General features: G+C 52.6%; 2 protein-coding genes across 3 annotated transcripts; both read right to left on the bottom strand.

Moving 5' to 3' along the window:
- Positions 1–132: 132 nt before the first annotated feature.
- RSPH9 (radial spoke head component 9) lies at positions 133–13,122 on the bottom strand. 2 transcript variants are annotated; one of them, XM_025890416.2, is made up of 5 exons: positions 12,788–13,111; positions 9,572–9,737; positions 7,196–7,325; positions 6,586–6,732; positions 133–345 (listed from the first exon to the last, which is right to left on the bottom strand). In XM_025890416.2, exons 1-5 carry the CDS (start codon positions 13,012–13,014, stop codon positions 185–187), a joined length of 831 nt encoding a protein of 276 aa, XP_025746201.1. In that variant the 5' UTR covers positions 13,015–13,111; the 3' UTR covers positions 133–184. The 2 variants fall into 2 exon arrangements, with proteins under 2 accessions (XP_025746201.1, XP_025746202.1); XM_025890417.2 differs by lacking the exon at positions 9,572–9,737 and having other exon boundaries at positions 12,788–13,122.
- An 856-nt stretch (positions 13,123–13,978) lies between these two features.
- MAD2L1BP (MAD2L1 binding protein) lies at positions 13,979–19,464 on the bottom strand. Its single transcript, XM_025890418.2, has 3 exons — positions 19,350–19,464; positions 18,574–18,839; positions 13,979–16,490 (listed from the first exon to the last, which is right to left on the bottom strand). Exons 1-3 carry the CDS (start codon positions 19,393–19,395, stop codon positions 15,978–15,980), a joined length of 825 nt encoding a protein of 274 aa, XP_025746203.1. The 5' UTR covers positions 19,396–19,464; the 3' UTR covers positions 13,979–15,977.
- Positions 19,465–24,745: the final 5,281 nt, after the last annotated feature.

Here is a 24,745-nt window from a genome sequence, read left to right as displayed (position 1 = left end):
TCCAGCCCTCCGCCGCTTGCTCTAGAGCTGGGTCTCCCAGCACAATGGCCTGTCCTCAGAGCCTGGACACCAGATGGGGGCAGAGGTGTGGAGAAGCGGCGGGACAGAACAAACAGACCAAATTCACAGCCATTTATGAAAGTAATGTTTAGACTCTAATACACTCCCCCCAGCTGGCCCCCTCCTACAGCATAAAGGGGAGGTCTATGTTCTTCTCGCCGGTGCCCACGTAGATGTAGCCACAGTTCTTGGTGCGGGGAGCATGGAAGAAGGTGAGGCCTGGCCAGAGCAGGCTGCGCAGCACCACCAGAGCGTTGCCCCTCTCCATCTGGATGCTCCAGGACCCTGGGAGGAGGCGGGCAGGAGGGGAGGCCTAGATGCTGGGGAGCCAGAGCTCTGCCCTCTGCAGAGGCGCCCCAGCCCCTTGGGCAGCCTGGCCCGGGTGCTACGGTTCCACTGGGAAAGGGAAGACAATTTAATTATCCAGCGCTTTACCCCTCCCGATTGCCTTTTAGCCATTTCACTGCTCATTAAAACCACTTCCAGAGGGAGGGCAAAGGAAATGAAAAGAGGTGAAGCACACCCCGCTTCATTTCGTTCCTGTCAGCAAGTCTAGTTAAAGGTTGAATGGGGGAGGAAGCTGAGTCCACAGGCGGGGGAGATGGGGCCCGGCTAGGAGAGGCTCTCTCCAGGCTTCCCCACTCAATACGAGGGGCAGCCCGTCACCGGTGACCTGCAGTCCTGACGCAGTTTGCCCTTCTTGCCCCTTTGCTCTCTCGTCCCCAGTCCCAGAAGCCTCTGCTCCGAGATGGGATTAGACCTGACCAGGGGTGCACAGAAGTTATGCTGTTTCAGGCCTCCCAGCTCAATAGCCCGACCTGGCAGCTGGCGGACTGGGAGCCATGCTTGGCGGGAGGGGACTTGAGCTGCAGCTAATGAGCCTTTGTCCATGCTGGGTTCTGCCCTGGATTTTTGCTCCCCAGACAGGAGCAGCCCAGCCCGGGGCTGAGTTGTGCAGCCATGAGGACTTGGCGGGAAGGGCCTGATCCAGCTCCAGAACCAAGGGAGGGAGCCCCTGTGTGGGAGGAAGGAGCCTGGGAAAATCGCCTCTGGATGCAGATCTGGAGCTTCTATTCCCCTGCGCACTGAGGCCTCTCCCTGGCCCAGCCGCAGCTCTGCTCCAGGCCCTGCCAGAAAGGCAAATGCTTTGAAGGTTTTGGTGTTGGAACAGCCAGTGATGCGCTGAGGCCTTCATCAGCTGCCAGCTCAGCCCGGCTGCTTGGCTCCCACCACCCCAGCTTCCCACAGGCCTCCTCCCGCCATGGCCCACCCTGGTCACTCCACACCCAACAGCCTCACAGCTCCATCCCCACCCACCAGGGGCCACCCTGCATCTGAGAGACCTGACCCCCAGGCGCCCTGGCCCCATAGCAGCCCAGTCCTGCTCAGGGTGCCACCACCTGCCCGGGTCAAAGCCAGAGCTTTCCAGGTGCATGTAGGTCAGCCGGCACCAAGTGCCACCACCACCTGTTCAGGAGAAGGTGCAGTGGAAGCCACAGTGTGGCCTTCATCCCACCCCCCGGGCCCACACAGTGCCAGCCAGATGGCATCGAGAATAGGGCCCCTGGGTTAGCAGAGCTCTGGCTGGGACACTGGGAGGAGGGGCCCTTTCCTGGCCAGAGAAGAGGGCAGTGTTTCCCCTGGCTCCTACAGCTTTCCTCTCTGAGCACCTGAGGTCCTCCACCTCCTAGACCTGCCCTCAGAGTTCTAGAGGCCCTAGCCCACTGCTTTCCCAGTCGCTCATTACAGAAAACGGATTGCCTGGGGGGGAATGGGAGTGAGGGTGTGACAGAACAAAGTGTCCCTGATGCATGGCATTCAGCTTTTGGCCGGAAGAACAGACCCCAGGACGGTACATTCCCAACCTCCCTACCAGCATCCAGTCATCCCCACCAGTGCCCAGAGCTCATCTGGGGACAGTCCCTACCCTCAGAGCCCATAGCCACAACAGCTCTCTTGAACTGAAAGCAGGTCAGGCTCTGCCTCACTTCTCTCCGCCCACCCAGGAAGGCAGCTTGCAACCTGCCTGGGCCCAGATGCCCTGAAAGAAATGAAACCCTGGAGGCCTCGCTCTCGAGTTCACAGTCACCAGCACCTTGGCACACCCTGGCAAGGTCTGACCTTCCCTCGCACAACCTTGGCCACCTCCTACCTCCTGCCTCCAGTAGATGAAGGGGCCCAGGCTCAGCAGGGCACCCCCAGCCCGCACTGAGAGCAAGGGGGAGCTGGCAGGGATGCCAGAGAGAAATGCAGTACCCCCACTGGGGCAAGGGGGCAGCGCCAAGCAAGCTGAAGGAAGTGCCTTCCTTCAGTGGTGGTGGCACTTGATGCTGGCTGACCTACACGCACCTGGAAAGCTCTGGCTTTGACCCGGGCAGGTGGTGGCACCCTGAGCTGGCGGCGAACAGAAGTGGCATGTGAGGGGCCAGCCAGCCAACAGCACTGCCTCCCTCCCTCCCTCCCTTGCATTCCTGTCACACTCCTGTCCTCTCCTTGTCCGTGGTTCAGCTGGTCGCCCAGGAAACACACTCGCGCACAGACTCTCAACGTGCCAGGAGTCACGTAGCGTCTACCTGGAGAGCCCGGCACTCGCTGTCACCTTCACCCACTTGTATTGCAATTGCTGGAAAGGCCGGGTCCAGCCACTGCCACCGCCTCCTCTCAGACTCCAGGGGAAGCAGCCTCCTGTGGCCCTAGTCTCCCCAAAACTTACCTCCTGCCCTCTGGCAGCCACTCTTCTCTAATGAGCTGTGTTTTGAGGATGTGGTGGGGGGCAAGCAGGTAAATCAGGGATGGAGCCTCTTGGCAGGAAGTCCTCCTGGGTTGCGTGGGCCCCGGGGGTCTCACCGGGCTAGTGGAAGCCTCAGGCTAGCCTCAGGCAGGCATGCGCATCATGATTACATTCGCGTGCCCTCCCGGAAGAAAGGCAGCAAAGCTCTGAGATGGCGTTCGGGGGAGAGAGCAAGCCAGACTGGGGATCAGGGCTCTCCAGCCACAGCAGATGGTTTTACACTTTCTCTTCAGACCAGCCCCACACAACTGGTCACACACACAGAAATGGCCATGGGTCACTTCTCAGAGCGGTCACTCCCCCCCTCCACACACACGAGGGCCACAAATTATGGTCAAATCCCCTGACGGAAGAGTGCCCCACTCGATGGGCAAGGCCAGGCCTCCTGGTCCAGAAGGCTAAGCACCTGTCAGCCAGGCTTCCAGGGGGCTGGGTGGGAGGAGCCACCTGCACACACCCCCAAGAGAAAGCTGATCCGCCACCCTGTTCCCCCCCTGTCTCCAGTGTTCCTGACTGCCCCATCGCCCTCCTCCTCCTCACCAGGCCCGCAGGCAGGCCCCATGCTGCCCTCTGCTGCCTGAACTGGGCATTGCTGCCTGGCTCCCGAATACTGCAGCCCCGCAGCCCCGGGGTGGGCGGTTCCCGAGATCCGTGGGCTCCAGCCCCGGAGTAGAGTAAGGAGAGAGCCTCTGCCCTCCACCCCACCCCCCACCCCGCTCTGCTTCCCGGGACACCAGTGACGTTGTTCGTGAGGCACCTTCTATTTCACATTTCCACTTCCCATCCTGTTTCATGTGACCTTCCCAAACCTCTGTGAGGCAAGGGCAGTGTCTGGTCCGCGAGGGCATCCTGCTGCCTGACACGCAGTACCTGCTCGCTGGCTACCTGCTGAGGAGCACTGAGTGGAGTGCAACCTGGAAGTCTGGCGTGACCTGGTGCTCCCTCTGCCTCACCTGACTGCAGACAGGCTCAGAGAACTCCCGGCTGGCCCTTCATCCACCAGGATGATGGTTCTGCCCCCAAAGCTACCCACGCTCACAGAACTCTGCAGACCCCAGGGCAAGGCAGGATGGCTCAGGAAGGCATTGGTGGCACCAGGCAACATCCCTCGCCATTCTGTCTGCAACCATGGCTGGTCCAGGAACAAGCTGCTGAGCTGGTCTACCTCCATGGGCACAGAAAACAGAAGTCCCCAGGACAGGCCCAAACTAAACCATCCCTGCTAACAGGTGAACAAAGTCCCCCTGAATAGTTGCCTTCGTCCCAGAAAGGAAACATCCTACCCAGGCAGAAAACGACTGTCAAATTCCACTCCTCCAGCCAGTGCTGGTTTTGGCCCCACTTCGCAGCCACGCCCATTGAGGCTGCTTTGTGCCTTGCAGGCAGCCTCCCAGCAGCTCTTTCTCCTCCTTTACTGGCAGGTAAGGAAGGGAGTCCCGGAGCAAAAATCTGAGTGTGCGCTCTTCCCTGGACCACCCACACTTCCACCACCACCCCCCAACACCACAGCCCCAACCAAGTCATCATGAGGAAAAGCTGGGCCTGACTGCCTGGAGGTTTTCTAATGGTGGCTCTGGGAGGCAGGGAGCTGGAGGCCCAGAAGCTGTGATATTCCCTGAGGCCAGGAGCATCCCCCCTCAGGCCCACACACACAGATGCCAGGAGCCCTCGGCCACCAAGTCTCCAGCACTGAAGGCAAAGTCACACGCCAGGGCAGACTGAACCATCAATTGATCCTTCAGCCCTGAGGCCCGCCATATGGGCAGGATGTCTAGGGCCTCAGGCCACTGCAGCTCACCTAGCTCCCAGGCCCAGGTTCTTACCTCCTGATGAATTCACTTGCCGACTAGACACACATCAGGGTGGCCCCAGCATCCTTTCGGAAGATCCCCCAAAGTTCTATAGCTTACAACCCCAGCTGCAGGGAGAGACAGCTACCTCCTGTACCCCCTTTATCCAAAATGAAAGGGCAGACAGGGTTGCTGGGTTCCCTTAGGTAGACTTTGCTGGGTCCCTACACCCCATCTAGCTGGCTTTGGTCTTGGTCCAAAGGCCCTAGCACCCCCCCCTCCCTGCTCCCACCGCAGAGGTTGAAGCTCCAAAGGGGAGGAGGCACTCTTGGGTCAGTCGCCTACTCAGTCAGCACTGCGGAGGGAGTGCAGCATCCCTGGGCCCTGCAGCATCCGGCTGCAGGTGAGCCCCGGAGCAAGGCTTTCCATCCATGCCCAGATTCAGGGGAGCAGGGCTACAGCCCCCAGATTAGCGGTATGAAGAGGACTTTTCTCAGCCCGCCCCTCAGACCCTGGTGCTGCGTCCCACCACCACAGTGTTGCTGGCTTCCTGTATCCACCAGGGATGTGCAGGCCACTCTGGCTTCTGGCCAGGCTGGGAGCACAGAGTTGGGGGAGATAACGGGAGTCCGGAAAGCGTGTCTTATGGGGGAGAAGTGGCCCAGCCCCTACCAACCTTCTTTATCTCCCCCGCAGGTCCAGGAGCCCCGTTCTATGCTCAGGGAGGTTTGACTTGGGACCCCCACATGGCAGAGGCCAGAGTGGCCATTCCTTGCTGGCAGCCCTTACCCCCTTGGGACCATCGCCCGGCCCCTGAGGCACTGCAGGAGCCATGATATGGCCTCCAGATCCCTACCTGGCCCCATTCCATCCTTCTGTGCACCTTATTGTCACAGATCCCACCACCTTGCCGTAGGCCTCCTACCCCTTGGCCTCCTCGGTCCTCTTGGCCTGCCCTGACTCCCCTCTAAGGCCTTTTTGCCACTAAAAACACTAGTAATAATGACTAATTTTCATTTGAGTCCTTACTATGTGGTAGGCCCTGCTAGAAACATCTAAAATACCGTTATTCCCTTTTAGGAATGAGGGAATGGAGCCACAAGGAAAGTGGGGGGTCTGCCCTGGGATCACACAGCTAGTGAGTGGCAGATTTGGGATCCCAGCCACAGCAGGTCCCTGCAGTGCTCAGAAACCCCAAACGTGGGGAGGGAACGAGGCAGGGGCACTGTGTCAGCACCCAGGGTCTCGCCCCCACTTGCCCAGAGCCTGGCACCTGTCCTGGCAGACATCCTCCAAGCAAGAGCGTCTTCCCAGCACACACACTTCTCTACTGGCACAGCTTGGGGGAAGGAAATGGGGTCCCTGTGCCCCCACCCCCAACTGCTGGGGGTGTGCCTGGGCCGGCTGGGCCCTGAAAGACCTCTGAGGCTGTACATTTTAAGATTAAAACCTACCATGCACACAGCAGGAAGCAAATGTACAGAACTCATTTCCTTAGCAGGTGGTTTGCCCTTCAGTCGCTCAGCACCCACCCACCAAGCACCGGCTACGTGCCAAGCACTGGATCTATCCCCAAAACTGACAGTTGGGATAGACGTGTGGCTAGTATTTTCAGGGATGTTTTCAGCGATGTTTGGGAGAGGATCCCCAGCCTGCCTCCTTCAAGACTGGTATGGAAATCAAGAGAGGCACTGAGAGACTTCCTGTGTGTGGAATCACATGGAAGGCAGTGCCTCCTTTTGTCTGCAGACATGAACTGACTGTTTATTATGAGCCGAGCCCTGGATTGGGCCCTGGGGAAGCCCCCACCCTCAGGGAACCCCAGTGAACCACCAGTTCGCACTCAGACCCTTGGTTCCAATCTCAGAGGAGAATGGCAGGTGGCATGACCCACTGCTCTGACCTAGAGGCAGGTCCAATGTCCTCCAAGTCATAGGCTATTACCTTTGGGGATGTCATGCTCTAAGGAGTCCATGAAGTCCAGGGAGGGGTCCAGGTCAGCCTTCTCAAGCAAGGTCTTGTTCTTCAGCTCAACAGGCTCCCTGAAGTGGAAGTAGGAACTAAGCTTCTTGGCTTCAGACAAGGACAGTCCTAAAAAGAGGAGGTAGGTAGGAAGGAATGGTCGTCCCTAAACCCCACAGCCTCCCTTTCTCCATGCATGAGGACCACATGGAGAGGCCTACAAAGGACTCAGTCGGATACTGACAGAACTAAAGGGAGAAAAAGGAGTTGTGTTTTGTCGGCCCAGCCTTGCTCCAGACCCTGCGATGAGAAGACACCAAAGAGGAAGAAGGTGGGAAAGGCAGGGAGCCCAGATGGCAAAGCCCTGGCCAAATGCTCTCCTACCCTTAGGCAGAAAAGAGGGTCCAGTGACTGGGCAGCCCATACCAACCACCAATGCCAGGCCATGGAGCACATCCTCCCAAGTGATATGGCCACGGCTGGTCTTTCTCTGAGGAAGTGGGACAGGTTCCCCAGGACTCCCAGAAATGTGTCCGACTATGCTTGGGAAGAGATGCCCTCCTGCCCTTGAGAGGGGCCCTGGAGACCTCACCTTCAAAGGTCCGATTGACATGGATAGGTCCAAAAGGGGTCTTAAAAAGGGCTCCTCGGGGGATGACCGCCACAGCCTTGTCAATCTGGTCAATGACAGACACCAAGCGGGTCTCTTCCTTGATCTGGACCTGAGGAGACAGGAGACAAGCCAACCTGCCAGAGTGCTGTGCCCACTCAGCCCTGGTGCAAGAGCCCTCTGCATGACCACCTGACCTGGATCACCACCACGTAGATGCCAAGTCCATGGAAAATCATGTTGGGCAAGCCCTCACCTTTCCTCCTCTCAAGATTCCCTCCCTCCCTCCCTCCCTTCCTTCTCTTCCTTCATTCCTCTGTCTCTCTTTTAAATTGGTAACACATACTGATGGTGCAATATTTAAAACTACAAAAAAAAAAAAAAAGCAGTCTCTCTCACCCCATCCCTGACCCTCCAACTGCCCTCACTGGAGGCAACCACTGTTAATAGTTTTTTATGTAGTCTTCCAGAAACATACCATCCTATCATCATATGTAAAGGTTGCTTACTTTGCCTTTTTAAAATATAAACGTAATCCTGATCACTGTAGAATATTTAGGTAATATAGAAATAGTTTATAATATACTCCACAAAGAGTTAAAACCATTCATCATCCACCTTCTAAAGATAATCACTAATAACATATTGGCATACTTCCTTCTATTCTCTTTTCTGTGCATATATTTAAAACAAGAGTCTCGGGCGCCTGGGTGGCTCAGTTGGTTAAGCAACTGCCTTCGGCTCAGGTCATGATCCTGGAGTCCCGGGATCGAGTCCCACATCGGGCTCCCTGCTTGGCGGGGAGTCTGCTTCTCCCTCTGACCCTCTTCCCTCTCGTGCTCTCTATCTCTCACTCTCTCTCTCTCAAATAAATAAATAAAATCTTTAAAAAAAAAAATAAATAAAAATAAAAATAAAAAATAAAACAAGAGTCTCAGTTCATATAGTTTCAGATCCTATGCTTTGACTTAACGTCTCTCAAGCACCGCCCCATATTATAACATTTTCATGCAGATGAAATTGATTACAATCAATATCAAGGGCAACCCTGAATAAAAGGACTTCGCAGCAGTGTCTGGAGAAAAGCAGCACTTGACAGGGAAAACGTGTCACCAGGGGCCCTGAGAGTCACTCCGCCACCTATTTCCCAGGAGCTGCCAACTGGAATTTTTACACATTAGATGGAAACGAATGCTTTACACATGCCTAGCCCAGGGCCTTCACATAGGTTGCTTCATTTAACCTGTACAAGATTACGAAGTAGATATAATTATCCCACCATTTCAGAAAATACACCTCAGGGAGGTCGAGTTTGTCAGGTGGGGTGGGGGAGAGGGGTGGAGATGGCAGTTGAGGCATCATAGGCCTCGACTGAGACTTTTGGCCTCACCCAGGTTCAAGTGCACAGGCTGTGTTTTGAACTCCAGGTTTGTCTAGTTTCAAAATTTGCACTCCGTATTTTTTAACCCAGCAGTTCCATTTCTAGGAACTGAAACTTCAGAGAGCATACATACGTTGGAAGTGACACCACATACAAGGTCATTCGTTGTGGCACCGCCTGTCAGAGCTACAACTCGGAGACGTCGTGCATTTCCACGACGAAGACACTGGTCTGACTGTGGGACGTTCACACACAGTAAAAACAACAGGGGAGGCTCTTTAGGGTACTGACATTGAAAGAGCTCCAAAAAATATTAGGTGAGAAAAGCAAGATGCAGAACTATGTGCATAACATCTGCCATTTGTTTTGTCTTAAGATCAAAAGAGACTATGTAGAGGTCAGGTATTTGCTGAGGCTTGTATTTGCATCAAATATCTCCGGAAGTAGAGCTTCTGAAACTTTAATGTGTATTCGAATCCCCTGGGACTATGTTAAAAACTCCGATCCTGATACCAGCTGGAGAGTGTGCATTTCTAACTCCCAGGCCGTGATGATGCTTCTGATCCAGACAGCATTTGCGTAGCAAGACGTGGGCATGCACACATGCGCAAAATGGGTTATGTTAATGTCCCCCAGAAAGAGGACCTGGGGGACTGGCAGACAGGGATGAGAGGGACACTTTGCTAAATTCTTCTTTGTACCTTCAAATTGCAAATCACGTGGATATATTATCCAGTAAAATAAAAACTGATATAAAGACACGAGAGCCTGTGCACATCCCATTACCCCATAGTGCAACACAGACCCCCTCCCCCAGCCCCCGCCCAGAGCCAGGCTCCCGACAGAGCGGCCCATCCACTCTCTACCCTGTGGCACAGGAGCTGTGTGGCTTTATGCTATTGCCACCGTAATTTCTATTGGGCTGGGCTCTGGATGGCCCAGGCTCTCTCTGTCCTCCTGCTCTCGTCTTCACTCACCACTACTTCTTCTTCAAAGACCTTTTCGCCCTCACTCATCTTCTGCAGCTCAGTGTGTTCATATTCATGCGAGGGGTCCCCCATGAAGCGGCCCTTCACCACAGATGTCTGTACCACCATATCCTCCGTGGCGGGGGGCAAGAGGCTCCACTCCATGCAGTTCAGGCTGCCAATGACATCCCCATGATCCTGGTTTCCAGGCTTCCTGCCACCACCCCTTCTCTTGAGGATGAAGCCCAAGAAAAATGTTGGGAGTCACACCTCTCCCCTTCCAAGGCCTAAGTGCCTACGGTGCACCCTACCCCCGTGTGTGAGGCAAATTCAAATTTATTCATAAAAGGTCAAGGCCCCAAAAGCTTTGTGCATACCAAAATTCCAAAAGCTTTTTCCTAGATAACTGCACTGTGAGATTCCTGATGAGCTTCTAGAAGCTGAACTTTCCTCAATTACAAGCGCCTCTGTTTTGGTAGGCCCCAAATTCATGCTCCGCCTGCCTACTGAGCCAACAGCACGGCCACATTCCCCCATTTCTCAGGAAAGCCGGTCCCAGGCTCCAGGACCTGTCTGTCCTCTGAGGTCTCCAGCACTGACCAGCCCAGACCCTTCTTCCCCACTCCTGCCAGGAGAGGGCGTCCTCCCACTCCTCTCTAACCCACTCGGCCTGTTGGGGTAGGCCTGCTCATCTTTCCACCCTTCTAACTCTCCACTGGCTCCTTTCTCAACATCAAAACTTCTCAGCTTTCTAAAACAACAGCCCTCAAAGCCATGCCCTGCTAGAAAATAGTCTTTTCCCGTCCCTCACTCCTCTCCTCCAGCTCTGAACAATAATCTCAGAACAACTGGCCCCGTGGAAGCCTTTCCTCCCCTCACCTTCACTCTGCCCACTACACGGTCACTTCTGCCCCTGCCACCCCACAAAACTGCTTAGGAGGACATCCTCAGGACCTAAAAACCAACAAATGCATCTCCCTTCTCTCTCCTCCACTGCCCTAAGCATTCCCAGGGATCTATTCTCACCCCTCTTTTCTCTCTGCAGGTTGGCCCACCCGACTCCCAAGGCCCTAGCTACTGCCTAGTTGGTATCCAGAACCCAACCACCTCTCACCACTTCCACTGTCCCCCGGTGGTCCAAGCCCCTATCTACTCGTACCTAGATACTATGGTAACCTCCTAACTGGTCTCCCCAAATCCATACCTGCTCCCCTTTCAGTCTAGTTCCCACCCAGCTGCCAGATCATGTCTCTGTGTGGAAGCTTCCAAAGACTTCCCATTAAGCCAAGTCCTTGCAATGCCCCACAAAGCCCTCTGGTCCCTTACCTCTCTGACCTCATGTCCTCCAATGTTCCCTCCTCTCCAGCCACACTAGACTCTATGGGTTTCGACCAACACTAAGTACACATCTGCCTCAGGGCCTTTGCGCTTGCCTGGAATTCTCTTCCCTCAGATAAACACAGAGCTCACTCAGTTGCTTCAGGTCTCTTCACATATGTTACCTTATCAGAGAGACTATCTCTGACCACCCTATTTAAAACAGTACCACATCCTGTATTCTCTAGATCTGCGATCTTTGTGTTTCTTTATTGTCTTCCCTCCCCCCCCCCCCCCCACACACTATAATATAGACTCCATGAAGATAAGGACTTTGTCTCATATACCACTGAATTCCTGGTGCCTGGATCAATGGCTGGCGCATAGTAGGTGCTGAAGAAATAAAAACTTATAGAATAAAATGAGTCCCAAATCTCTATCTTCAGTCCAGATGTTTTGTCTGGACTCTGGGTTTGTACTTTAATATGCCTCCTTATGACCCTGTCCCGCCCCCCCCAAGTCCCCTCATACCAAGTTCAATGGGGCTTTCCTAGTCCTGCTTCCTGAATTCTGTCCAGTGGGTGGCACTAGGACTAACCCAGCCACCTTAGCTTCTCCACCTCCCCCATTCAGGCACAAGTCTGGCCAGTGCCACCGCTTACATCTTTCCAACCCATCCCCTGACCTACATTCCCTCAGCTACCTCTCCCTTGCAGTCTCCTTCATCTGGATACTGCAACAGTCTCCTGGATGCTCACCCACTTCAGGCCGGCCTGAGCAGGCTCTTCTTGCTTAAGGCCCCTGAATGGCTCTCCAGCTCTCCATAGCCTCTGAACAAATCCCCAGACTCTCCATCCAGTCTATGTAACACCCTGGCCTGCCACTGTCAGGTTTACCTACCTGCTGTTCTCCCAGACACTCCAAGCCTACTCCAGCCAAATTTGCAGAACTTTTCCCTCTAACTGGCATGCCTTTCCCCCACACTTTCCTGGGGAACTCCGGATCAGCTTTCAGATCTCTCTTAGCAATTTTTATTTCATTGCTCTCTAGAAGGCCCCCCTCGGTCCCCCCTTGCATACCCCTCTATCCTGGGATTAACACTTTGCTTTAATGGCTGGGTTACATATCCGCCTTCCTTCCTAGGATGTGAATAACTTGGAGACAGGTGAGTCTTAGCCATCTTTGTAACCCCAAGTCTACAAAGAATGCCTCCAATCAATGTTGGATTGATGCATGGACAGATAAATGAAGTCTCCAACTCCCTGCGGCCTGAATGGCTTGTTTTGTAAGGTGGTGAGCTTCCCAACGTCGCTGGGGGTAGTCAAGAAAGAGGCGGGGTGGCCTTGCAGGGAAGGTAGCGTCTGGGGAATTTCCCCCAGTTCTAAATCCCTCCTCTCCCTTTCTGCATTCGTTCTCTACTTCCTAGAGCGCCTCCTTTGGTGAGCCAACTCCTCCACCGAAGATACTTCTGGACCCGCTTCCAAACAGCACCTCATTACCCTTCAGGGCTTCTGACCCTTCTCCAAGCTGTACTCTTCAGAATGCCAGGCCTGCACCCGGCGTCTACTCCAGGTCCGCATTCTCCGGGACCTTTCACCTTGCTCCGCCTCCGTTCTTGACCCTGCCTGTATTATAAACACACCTACGTCCAAATTTCTCTCCCCCCGCCCCTGCTCCGCGATGTTCTCAGGTCCCGGCCCCTTAATCCTCACCAGCTTAGTTGCGGCCCCGGCCCCGCCCCCTGGGCCCTTCTCCAGTTGGGTCTCCCCAGACCCGGTCCACCCGCTGCCCGGAGCCCGTCGGCCCCACCCCTTTCGAGTCCTACCACGCCCACCCCTTCCCAGCCGCCCGGTGGCGCCCCCTTCAGGAGCCGGGGACCGCCGCGGCCTGGTAGGCCGTCGCCTCAACCTGTAGAGAGTCTTTCTTGGCGCGAGCTGGTCCTCGCTCAGGCCCTGCGCGATGTAGTAATCGGCGACGAGGCCGAGGATGCGGCCCCAGAAGAGGACCCGATCGTAGCGGTAGTCGCGCTTCACCAGCGTAAGGGAGGTGAGCAGCGAGGCCCGACGATCGGGGCTGAGGCCCTGCCCGCTGCCGGACGCGAGCTCCAGCGACAGCAGGAGGCTCTCCGCGTCCATTGCGCCCACGGCTCTGATCAACGCCCGCCAGGTTGCTAGGAGAAGCTGTCTCCATGGAGACCTAAAGCTCTGCCCTTCCGTCGGGCAGGAAAGAGTCCACCCACCCGGCCGCCCCCGGCCCCGCCCTCCCGGAACCTCAGGCCGGCCCTGCTCCCGACACAACCCTTCTTCCCCCAAGTCTGGGCACACGCGGGCTCCTGTCCTCGGTCCTTCTCGCGTTGGGGACCGCACGTGTTCTGCTGTCACGGTAACGGCGTGGTTTCCCCTAACATAGGTAGCCTACCGTGTGGGATTGAAGGTCCCCAGTTCCATGGATATTTTTGCCTTTTCTGAAAAGCCTTTCCAACAGTTGAATAATTTGAGTCCTCACCGTATATGCAATGAGGGCTTGGGAAGAAAAATAACACAACAGTAACTTTAACTGTATTATTTCACTCCGGTTGTGTCCCTTCTTGGCCTCAGAATTGTGTGAAGAAAAGAATTTGAGATCTTGGCTCTAAGAGTCTAGGAATCTAAGACAATTAACCCCCACCCCAAGCCAGGTCCTACAGAGAGGGGGGGTCCATCGTTCCATTCTCCTCAGTCTTCATGAGATGTCTCTATTCACCCCTTCCATAGGACTGTTCCACCCAAGTGACAAATGGAGAACTCGGCACTGGGGCAAGGCCCACACCTTGGGGGAGCAGGGTGTGAAGAGAAGTAGAAAAAGGATGACATCACCTGCCACCTACATTTAGCTACCTCGGGCCCCACAACTGTTGCTTTTAGGCCCAAATGGTAGCAACATAGAAAAGGCCAGAACCCTACTGCAGCTGGGGGTCTTCACTCCCTGGGTTAGAGACTACTTCACATCCACCTCCGGAGTCCCCAGCCAAGGTCAAACATGTGAACAGATGCCTCAGCAAGCCTGTTGTCAAGGAAAGAGATGGGATGTGTTGATTTTTTTTAAGATTTTATTTATTTGAGAGAGGGAGAGAGAGAAACAGAGAGAGGGCATGAGCAGGGGGGGAGAGGGAGAGAGAGCAGCAGACTCCCTGCTGAGCAGGGAGCCCAACAGCCTGTCCTTAATATTAACTGACCTTTTCATTTCCGGATTCCTTTGGAGAGGACTCATGCAATCAGAATGACGTGGTCCCCCGTGCCAAGCCAAGAGAGAAATAAGTGTCTAAATTACCCAGATAATTACTTTGTTTTGATTATCTGGGCATTGCTTATGAAGGCTTTTACAATTTGAGGGAGCTGACTTGGCCTAAGGTGTTTTCCATCTCAAAACAATCTGTAACTCCTTTGTCCAAAACTTCCTCCGCGTAGAGCCCTCACTCTGTCCATTCCCAGGTAGGATATGGCCCAGTTCCTCTTTTGTAACGCAGTATCCTCAGACCAAAAACCAGCTGAAATTCTAACTGCTGGAATATGCTTCAAGTGGTCACAGTGCCAAAAATCACCCAAACCTTTTGTCCTCACTGATTCCAGATTACCGACCGGCAGCTTCCTTCTCAGGAACCATGGTCTGAAGCCAGAGAAGGGAGTCCTGCAGCTTTCCAATGCTACCGCCTTTGGCAGAGTGAGCCTGCTTATTTCAGAGTAAAACCACACAGGCCATACAGCACAATGTACAGTACTCAGCCTCTGGAGCCGGGTGGACTGGGTCAGAATCCAGGTTTCACCACATAGGCAAGTTATTCTGTTTCCCAACCCTTATCTGTAAGATGGGAACAACACATACTGTGGAAGGTTGTTACATAAGATAATGTATGTAAAGTGCTTAAAACACAGTGTAAAATTTAAACATGTTTTATGTTTTCTTAAAACATTCTTCTTAAAACATAAAAAATAGTACATATTTATACTGTCCCCATTTACACACACACACAAACCTGCCGATCTCCAACACCAGCAGGGTAAGGACTCTGTCTTCAACTTGTTTCCAAGAAATAAGCAGGTGTTCTCAGGGACAAAGAGCATCAATGCTTAGCAGTCAGGATGGCAACAAGCCAGAGAGAAGAGCAAGGATCAGGCGGCCAAGTCAGAGGCGCAGCTGAGGGGAAGTGCCGCAGGTGGGAGAGTGCGGTGTGCCTAAGGACAGTGTGACCAACAGGGACTGCCCGCGGCCACCAGACGACGACAATGCAGACAGGCTAGGCAAAACCCCCGAAGGGGCAGCTGGCCTCAGGAGCTGTTCCCGCAGGTTTGCAGCTTTGCAAAGGCCCTCTCAGTTTTCCTTTCTCAGCCCAATCTCTCAGCCCCTTTTCCCCTGTGTGACCTTTGGCACACATACCGTAATGATCACAAAAACCCCTATGTGGCAAGGAAAGGAGGTCAAGCTAGCAGGTAGCTGATGAGGACTCTAGTTCCAACTCTGACATCAAAGTGTTACAGAACTTTGGCCAAGTCCCTTCACTTCTCAGATGGGCCTAGGGCTGATGAAGAGAAAGAACCATCAGTAAAAAAAAAAAAAAAAAAAAAAAAAATCCTAGAAGCCCTGAAGCATAAGAGGCCAAGGAGAAAGACAAAATACTCTAGTCTTAACCCTGGAAATCTTTAAGCCAAGAGTTACAGGATAATTTAATGCAAATCCATTCATTTTTTTGTATCTAACTTCATTATGTCCCCAGTAAAAATTCTGAAAGGCCACAGCAAAAAGCGTAATAGGGCCACTTCCATAAGAGTGTCTGTCTATGGGCCCACATTTGCTTTCCAACCCAAGCAGAAATGCCTGACCCAGCACCTTCTGGGAAAACCAACCTTTGATTCAAAGAGATGTGTTCAGTGATAATTATGACAGCCACAGCCACAAAACCAGCCCACCAGGAAGTCTGAGGAGGGGAGGCAGGCAGCTGGAAGGACAGAACATTCCTCTCACCAGGAAGCAACTCTATCTCCAAGCAAGAGATGGGTGACTTGATGCCACAGGGGCAAAGATCATTTAAGCCATTGTGTTCACAATGAAGAAGCACCCCCATTCACTCATGGAAGCCTTTAAGTGTCACTGGTGCCTGGAACCAAATGTAATCCTCCCAGGCCGTGGCTGGGATAGAGGGTCTGCCACAGGACAGGGTCACAGTCAGTTTGTGGCCCCGGGTGGGCACTCGGTAGTTGAGCTTGGGTCGAAACCAATCTTCTCCACAGTCCCGGTGCCCCTGTGCCATGACAATGGTGCCCATGAGCGGAGGAGCCTGGAGCTCACTGAAGGCATCAGCCATGAAAATGGCTCGGAATAGACGGCGCAAACAAGCTGCTGTGCTCAGGCTCTGGTCCATGTTGTTGGGGGCCAAGCGGGACAAGTCAAGCTCGTAGAACTCCTTGGGACTTAAGGCACTGCCACCAAGGAGGATAAGCACGCGGGGTACTAATGTCCGAGCAAAGAAACCCTCTAGGTGGCTGAGGACACTCTCCAGTTCTGCCAGGGCTTGTTGACATTTCCTGCTGCTCACCTCAGCGGTGGCCCGAGCTTTCTTCTTCATCGCATCCTCAGCCTGTGAGGACAAAGACCGGTGAAAGGGAAGGACGAGATGGCGGAGGCTAATGCCCTTTGAAGAACCCTGCTGGGATGCAGTATATTTCTGGGACTGGGTTTCCATGGCCGTGACACTGGGTTTTTATCAGAGGGCAATATATTTAAAAAGGAAAATGCATTCTTTGTACAAAACCATACTTTTCCCATGCTCAGAACAGCTAAGACGGTACTCTGAAGCAGGAGGGCATCCAGAAATAAGCAACTAAAATAGTCAAGGAGATTTGGTGGCATGGCAGGTGGCAAACTTTGCTGTGCCATGAGTGACAACAGGAAATGAGGATAATCTGGCTTAATAAAGGTGATTCTGGAGTTGGTCGTCCAGTTAAATGTGGAAAATTAAACACATGCTTACTTGTGGTCCCATCTAAAATACTACTAAATGAGATAAAAAGGAAGGGAGAGAGGGGAGAAAGGAAGGGAGAGAGGGGAGAAAGAAAGGGAACTCCTAAGGGCAAAGAGAACTGGGAAGCAGACAAAGGTAACCACAATTTTTGGAAAACAGAAGGCAGATGGAAGAATTCAAGGGAGCTGAATACCAAGTGCTAAAAGAGGGAACCCCCCTTGAAAAGCAAACCAATTCACACTGCAGAACCCCAGAAGGGCTCAGGAATTGACAATTTAAGTACCACAGAAGAATGAACAGAGAGGAACTGAGTGAAAACCCATGTGAGGACCCTTAGATCATCTCCCAATTTCCTCCACCCAGTCTTCTCCAGAGAGAAGACTTTCCATACTGATGTTTCGGGAGTCCTCCAAAGAGACCACTAGGTTCCTACCCAATATCCTCAAGAGTGAAGTCTACAGCTCACAAGGCCCAGCCATACACACAGAGCTTTCATTAGTTTATTCTTAAATATTCATCAGACACAGAATAAAAGCCTCTAACATGAAAGTCAGAGACCAAAACAAATAGGAAAAGGAATCCAGAAAAAACTGAGAAACTGAAAAAGAACAGAGTAAAACTTCAAAAATACAATAATTAATATCCTCAAGTAAGAGAAGATCATATAGACATGAAACAACAGGATGGTATAAAAAAGAAACATGGAAAAAATAAGAAAGAGCTCTTAAGACTATGATCACAGGGACGCCTGGGTGACTCAGTTAGTAAGTGTCTGCCTTTGGCTCAGGTCAGGATCCCAGGGTTCTGGGACTGAGCCCCATGTCAGGATCCCTGCTCAGCGGGGGTCTGCTTCTCCCTCTGCCCCTCCCCCTCCCTGACTCATTCTCTGTCTCAAATAATAATCTTTTTTTTTTTTGAAGATTTTATTTACTTATTTGACAAAGAGAGAGACAGGGAGAGCAGGAACACAAGCAGGGGGAGTGGGAGAGGGAGGAGCAGGCCCCCGCTGAGCAGGGAGCCCGATGCGGGGCTGATAGGACCCTGGGATCACAACCCAAGCCAAAGGCAGACGCTTAATGACTGAGCCACCCAGGCACCCCATAAATAAAAAATCTTAAAAAAAAAAAAAAAAAGACTATGATTGCCAAAGGAAACTATAGAAGTGTTAGAATATAAAGTCAAGGAAGTCCCCTAGTAAGTAAAACATAAAAATAAAGATGGGGGGGTGCCTGGGTGGCTCAGTCAGTTAAGCGTCTCCCTTGGGCTCAGGTCATGATTCCAGGGTCCTGGGATCAAGCCCTGCACAGGGCTCCCTGCTCAGCGGGAGGCCTGTTTCTCCCTCTGCCTGCCACTCCCCCTGCTTGTGCTCTATCAAATAAATAAAATCTTTAAAAAAAATTAAAAAAAAAAAGACAAAGGGCTGAACATCTGGGGAGAAAAGACATTAAAATTAAAAGGTCAGTTTATCAAGTCCAAATGCAACACAATAGCGGTTTCAGAAAAAGAAAATGAGAAAACGCTGGAGGGTTAGACTATCAAAGACTAGGGTAGGGAGAAACTAAAGCCATGCGGCTGAAACACATTCCTTACAGCTGTTGAGGCTGACAGGGCCTGAAGATTCCTCAGAACCCCTTTTCACCTGCCTACCGTGTACAGTCACAGTCTCCCCACCAGCTTTCTCCCAAAGCCTGTGCCTTACCTGGGTAGAAGGTTTTCGGTAGAAGTGCTTAAGCTGTTCATAGGGCAGAGGCAGTTGTTGGCGCTGGTACATGATATGCTTTAGAAGTTCACAAGTAAACCGACAGCAGCCTTCCTGGCTCACAGGCCCGGGAAACACCACTGGCACCATGCAGTCTCTGGGGCGAAAGGGCTCCGAAAGGTTGGGAGGTTCTTGAGTAGAGGTAGTCTCAAGTAGTTCTATCTGGGGGGCGTGGGTTTCCTCTGACTTCTCATACCATTCCAAATCTAGTAAGTGCGCAGAGGGACAAGAGAGAGACAAAAAATTTTAAAGCCAGTCAGTCTTCTCATTCCCTTGTACTGGGGAGGGGACAGCCCGACACATTCCCTCCGCAAACTCCTTGAGGGTGGTGGCGGGGAGATTCCAGACCCCAGTCGCCTAAAGATGATTTAAGTGACAGCGGGATGGGAATGGGGGAGGGAGAATTTCGGACGCCGTGACTAGGGCTCCGCTCAGAAAGTGGAGGCCCTAACCCGGGGAAATTCGTTTACACTAAGTGTAATCAAGCGGGATCCAGAACGCCGCGGAGAGGAAGACAGAGTGGGGACGAACCAATGGGATCCAGGACCGAGGGGGCGATGGAGTCCCTGGAGTCGAGGGGGAGCCAGGAGGGATGCCGGCAAATGGGGGCAAGGAAGACGGGCCAGAGAAAGGGTCATGAGCTAAAAGACTGGATAGCGGAGGTAGGGAAGAAACAGGTCCCCAAGTCTCCCCGACCTCCGGAGCCCAGGCCTTACCAGGTACTGCAGCCCGGCACAGCACTTCCGGCTCCGGAGCCGCCATCACGACCTCCTCCGGCTTCTCCGTGCAGTTTGAATAGGCGCCTCGCGGGGTATCATGGGAAGCCCTTGCCTCCACTTCCGGCTCGACTGGGACGAATGGGAGCGCGGCGCCGCCGCAGTGGTGGAAGCTGGGCGGGGTTGGGATTTGAGCTGGGCGCTCCCTCCGAACACTCCTGCACGGGTTCCGCCGAGCCCTTCCCCCACAGGGACCCCACGCTCTCTCAGCCACTGAGGTCTGCCTTCCAGAGGACACTCGCCCTCACGCACCCATTCTCTCCTGCGTTCACTCTTCACTGTGCACCTACTTCGTGCCAGGCCCTGTCCTAGGTGCTGGAGCCTCTGGCAAACAAGCAGAAGGCAGTTGCTGTCCTAAGGGGTTTGCTGCCTAGAAATACGATACCATGTGATGAATTATATACCGTGGGGTGTGCACGGGCTGTGGATAGAAGAACCGGCCACCTAAGCTAGAGGGTGTGGAAGCAAGGGGTGATCCCAGAGGAAATGTGCCCAGGAAACTGTGACCTATAGGATGAGTAAAAGTAAAGAGGAGGGCTTAGGTATCCTGGAGACCTTGAGAGACAAGAGCATCCTCCATTCAAGGAATGAAAAGAGTTCAAGGGTGCCTGGGTGGCTCAGTCGGTTGAGTGAGGGACTCTTGTTTTGGGCTCAGGTCATGATCTCAGGGTCAGGACATTAAGTCTGCAAGGGGCTCTGCGCTCAGTGCCAGAGTCTGCTTGAGATTCTCTCTCTCCCTCTCCCCCTGCTCCTCACCCACTCACGCTCTCTCTCTAAATAAATAAAAATTTTTTAAAAAAAGAAAGAAAAGAGTTCAAATTATAAAGAGTTAAGGCTGTGGCAGACAAACAGGATCCAGATCATGGTAAAGCTTTACAAGCCGTGTTAAAAAGTTTGAACTTGATTCCCGTAGGGGGATGGGCAAGCTTTGAAAGCTATCAGTAGGGGAGTAACATGATTAAATTTATAAATTTAATCTCCACACCGGCTGCAGTGTAGAGATTACATTACAAGGAGGATGAGAGAGGAGGCAGGGGTTATCAATTAGAGCTGCAGTTTTCCAAGTGTATTGGTGAAAGAGACCTGAACTCTGGTAGTCACGGTGGGGTGGAAAGAAATTGGTGAACCCTAGAGATATTTAGAAGGTCCAATGAGCATGACTTGGTGGTTGATCCCAGGAAGAGGAAAAGGGATAAAGACTACCAAGAAGACAAGCAGGTTTTTTAAGTTTAGCAACTAGATGGCCAGTTGTGCCATTCAATGAAGGAGGGAACACTACAGGAAGACCAGGTTTATTGGTGTGTGGGTATGGAAAAAAGATGAATTCAGTTTTTGACAGGTTGAGTTTGCTGTTCCACTGGACAGTGAAGAGGTATTTAGGAACACCATTAGGAATAGAAATGTGTTTGAGAGTCATTGGTGTAGGAGTGTATAAGATCAGCCAGGGAGGGCACGTAGAATGAGGATGAGCTAGGATCCTAAAGATACTAATGTTTAGGGGATGAATACAGAAAGAGCCTAGGTACTGAGGAGTACCTAGAGAGGTATAAAGAAGAATAGACAAGTGTCAGGTCATGGAGGCCAAGAGGGGTGTGTCTCAGGAGGTAGGGAGCAGAAACCAAACATACTGTAAAAGTACAATGATTAAAATACTGTGGTGTTGGTTCAGGAATGAGCAAATAATGAAATAGGAGAGAGTCCAGAAACAGATCCATGTATATGTAGATCTCAGTATATGATGAGGGTGACTTTCAAAGCAAGTAACTTGAGACAGCTCCTTATGCATTTAAAATAAAAAACATCAAATTAGTTCCTACCGCACATCTTACATAAAGATAAATTCCAAATGAATTGAAGATCTAGGGGCACCTGGGTGGCGCAGTCGGTTAAGTGGCTGCTTCTCAGTTTTGGCTCAGGTCATGATCTCAGGGTCCTGGGATGGAGCCCTGTGTCTGGCCCCAGGCTCAGCAAGGAGTCGGCTTGAGGATTCTCTCTCTCCCTCTGCCCCTCCCCCCGCTTTTGTTCATGCTCCCTCTCTCTCTCTCTCTAAAGTGAATAAACAAATCTTTTTTTTAAAGATTTTATTTATTTATTTATTTGACCGAGAGAGACTGCAAGAAAGGGACCACAAACAGGGGGAGTGGGAGAGGGAGAAGCAGGCTTCCCGCTGAGCAGGGAGCCCAGGACCCTGGGATCAGGACCTGAGCCGAAGGCAGACGCTTAACAACTGAGCCACTCAGGTGCCCCAAATAAATCTTTTTTGAAAATGGATTGAAGGGGTGCCTGGGTGGTTCAGTCGGTTAAGTGTCTGCCTTTGGCTCAGGTCCTGATCCCAGGATCCTGGGGTCAAGCCCCGAGTCAGGCTCTCTGCTCAGCAGGGAGCCTGCTTCTCCCTCTCCCTTTGTGCCTCCCCTCCACTTGTGCTCACTCTATCTCACTCTCTCTCTCAAATAAATAAGTAAAATCTTTTAAAAAATAAAATGGAGTGGGTCCCCTGGGTGGCTCAGTTCATTAAGCGACTGCCTTCAGCTGGGGTCATGATCCTGGAGTCCCAGGATCGAGTCCTGCGTCGGGCTCCCTGCTCGGCAGGGAGTCTGCTTCTCCCTCTGACCCTCCCCCCCCTTTTTTTAAAGACTGTATTTATTTATTTGACAGAGAGAGACACAGTGAGAGAGGGAACACAAGCAGGGGGAGTGGGAGAGGGAGAAGCAGGCTTCCCGCCAAGCAGGGAGCCCGATGTGGGGCTCGATCCCAGGACCCTGGGATCATGACCGGAGCCGAAGGCAGACACTAAATGACTGAGCCACCCAGGCGCCCCTGACCCTCCCCCCTTTTGTGCTCTCTCTCTTAAATAAATAAATTTAAAAAAATAATAAAATGGATTAAAGATCTAAACATAAAAATAAACCTCCAAACTCCTTGAAGAAAATACTGGGGAATAATTCATAATCTAGCAGTGGGGTTACCCTAGGCATGACACAAAACCAAGAAAGTATAAATGGAAAGATTGCTACTTTGAATTTATTTTTAAATTTTTTTATTTTTTTATTTCATTATTTATTTGTCAGAGAGAGAGAGAGAACAAGCAGGTGGTGTGGCAGGCAGGGGGATTGGCAGGCAGAGGGAGAAGCAGGCTCCCTGCTGAGCAAGAAGCCCAACTCGGGACTCGATCCCAGAACCCTGAGATCATGACCCAAACCGAAGGCAGACGCTTAACCGAGCCACCCACGTGTCCCTGAATTTAAAACTTATGTAAAGGTACTCTACGCAAAGAATGAATGACTAACTATATACCAGGAAAAATTGTGTGTGTGTGTCTGTGTGTGTGTGTGTGCGTGTGTGTAATCCCATAGTCAAACACCTCGTAAGCAACTCCTCCAGGAAACCAAACACATCTACCTTGCATCTCCCAGGACCCTGATCTCCTCCTAGACAGTCATCCCTGTTTAGTCTACTCCTCTGCCAGCCTTCACTCCTGTCTGTGGTAAGCTAGGTTGTTCGAGAATGGGATATCAGAATAGGTTATCCCCTCCCATCTCAGAAGAAATTCTCCACTTAGGAGACAAGAGGATTGGGACGGAAGTAAAATTGCATATGTTGGGTGATTGAAAGACACAGGGAGATGAGAGGATGAGTGTTATCAGGCAAGTGCAGCAGGCCCTGGTTATCAAGGGAACACAGAGTTGGTGGTGGTGAGAATGTTGGGGGAATAGTCTTGGCTCTCCTTTCCAACTTCCATCCTTCTTGAGATCTCTTACTGAGTTCCTCAGTCTCAGCCTCTAAGTAGCAGTTTTCCGGGCTGGGTCGTGCCCCTGGCTGGAGTTGACCTCTGCAGCATTACGTTCCTTTCGCTGAATAGGGTGGAAAAGAGAGAAGTCACGTGTGCTTTCAACCACCGAAGACCGCAAAATTGTCTGGATCTGCTGGGCCCTTTTGCAGATTTTGGTCCTTCTGCTTCCACGGCTTTGGGGAGTTATGCCTTGTGGAGAGCAACTGAATGATAAGTAACCCACCCCGCTCCTTGTAGTCTTGAGGGGAAGCCATGGACTTCACCAGGTCTGAACCCCTGAAAGGATCACCAGAGGTAAGTCACTGTTGCTGCTTCTAGTTTTTGGAAGAAAACTGAGACCTGGAGGGAAGGGTCGTTTTATTTCTTGGCTGTATGAGAGCATCTCGATGTTTGCGAAAGAGGGGAAGTGGACATAGGGTGAGTGGTGAATCATGAGACAGCCATAGGGCTAGGAATCGAACCCTGGCGTCCTGACTCCCAGCCCTGCAACACTAACTGCTTCTCCACTCTGCCTTTCCAGTGTCTTGTGCACTGGTTTTCTGTCGCTGAGTGTTTATTCTTTGCCGACTGCAAGAGCCCTAAAAAGCAAGAGAGGCGGCTTGGCGAGAAAGTCAAAAGTCAGTAATCCCCTGGGCCCTTGGCCAAGTTTCTATTGCCGGCCACTTCCCCAGCCACAGCCCTAGCAGTGGCTGACGTAACCCGAGCCCCGGCCCCGCCCCAAGTAGGGGCCAGGCGCCTCCTACCGGCCTGGCTATTTTAAAACTACACTCGCTGTGCCGGGATTGGTTCGGCTTCAAAACAAAGGGGAGGGGTAATACTCGCTACGGGCATCCTTGTAGCCCTCGGGCTGCAAGGCTGGTTTATAGGTTCGGGCCTCGTGTCGGTGGCACCGCGGTGTCTCGGGTTGCTAAAACCAGCCCCCGGAGGGTACCAGCCTGGTAATAAAGTAGTGACTACTGGGTAAAGGTGGCATAATCATGGCAACAATAACAGCCGTAATTAGGCTAACCACCATCTGCCTCCGCCCTGGCATTCGCCCTGACTCACCCCGACGGCACGCCAGCTGTCGGGGAAGAAACTGAGGGAGGGGCGGAGCCAGCCGGCTGGAAGGACCAGTCGCCCTGAACTTTGCAGCTCTCCAGGTCCAAAACCTGTTGTCTGGGATCTCGCTAAGGGGCCAAACCAAGGAGCGCCCACAAAGCTTGATTCTGATGTAAGCTCTCCGCCTCGGGTGACTGCCCCACCCCAGGCCGCGGGTCCCTAAACTTCTCCCCCAAGGAGGCCCTAGGAAAAGACCGGCTCAGAGCAAGGAGATTGGGAATCAGACTACAGCTCCCCTAGGCCTTTGCGCTCAAAGGCGCACTCCTTGCCTACGCCCCGAAGCCACGCCGCGGCCCCTTGAGCTGCAATGCCTCCTGGGAATTGTAGGGCATCGGGCAGCTCATTTAGGGGAGGTCCCAGGCTTGAGGACTCTATCTCCCGTGGTGCCCCGCGGCTGTTTCTGACGCGACCCCGGGCCAGAGAAGGGCGGGGGCGTGGCCTGCGC

The sequence above is a fragment of the Callorhinus ursinus genome, unplaced genomic scaffold (genome assembly GCF_003265705.2).
Source record: "Callorhinus ursinus isolate GAN/ISIS: 27379988/994484 unplaced genomic scaffold, GSC_fseal_2.0 scaffold22, whole genome shotgun sequence".
Lineage (NCBI taxonomy): Eukaryota > Metazoa > Chordata > Mammalia > Carnivora > Otariidae > Callorhinus > Callorhinus ursinus.
Note: the sequence above shows the minus strand (reverse complement) of the source record. Positions and strands in the feature narration are given on the sequence as shown.

Coding starts and splice junctions, on each gene's coding strand:
- MAD2L1BP (XM_025890418.2), bottom strand. CDS start 19,395: ATGGCGGCTCCGGAGCCGGAAGTGCTGTGCCGGGCTGCAGTACCTG. Junction 18,840..19,349: donor GTGCCGGGCTGCAGTACCTG/GTAAGGCCTGGG, acceptor CGCACTTACTAG/ATTTGGAATGGTATGAGAAG. Junction 16,491..18,573: donor ACCGAAAACCTTCTACCCAG/GTAAGGCACAGG, acceptor TTGTCCTCACAG/GCTGAGGATGCGATGAAGAA.
- RSPH9 (XM_025890416.2), bottom strand. CDS start 13,014: ATGGACGCGGAGAGCCTCCTGCTGTCGCTGGAGCTCGCGTCCGGCAGC. Junction 9,738..12,787: donor CCAAGAAAGACTCTCTACAG/GTTGAGGCGACG, acceptor TGTCATTGGCAG/CCTGAACTGCATGGAGTGGA. Junction 7,326..9,571: donor TCTTTGAAGAAGAAGTAGTG/GTGAGTGAAGAC, acceptor CTGTCTCCTCAG/GTCCAGATCAAGGAAGAGAC.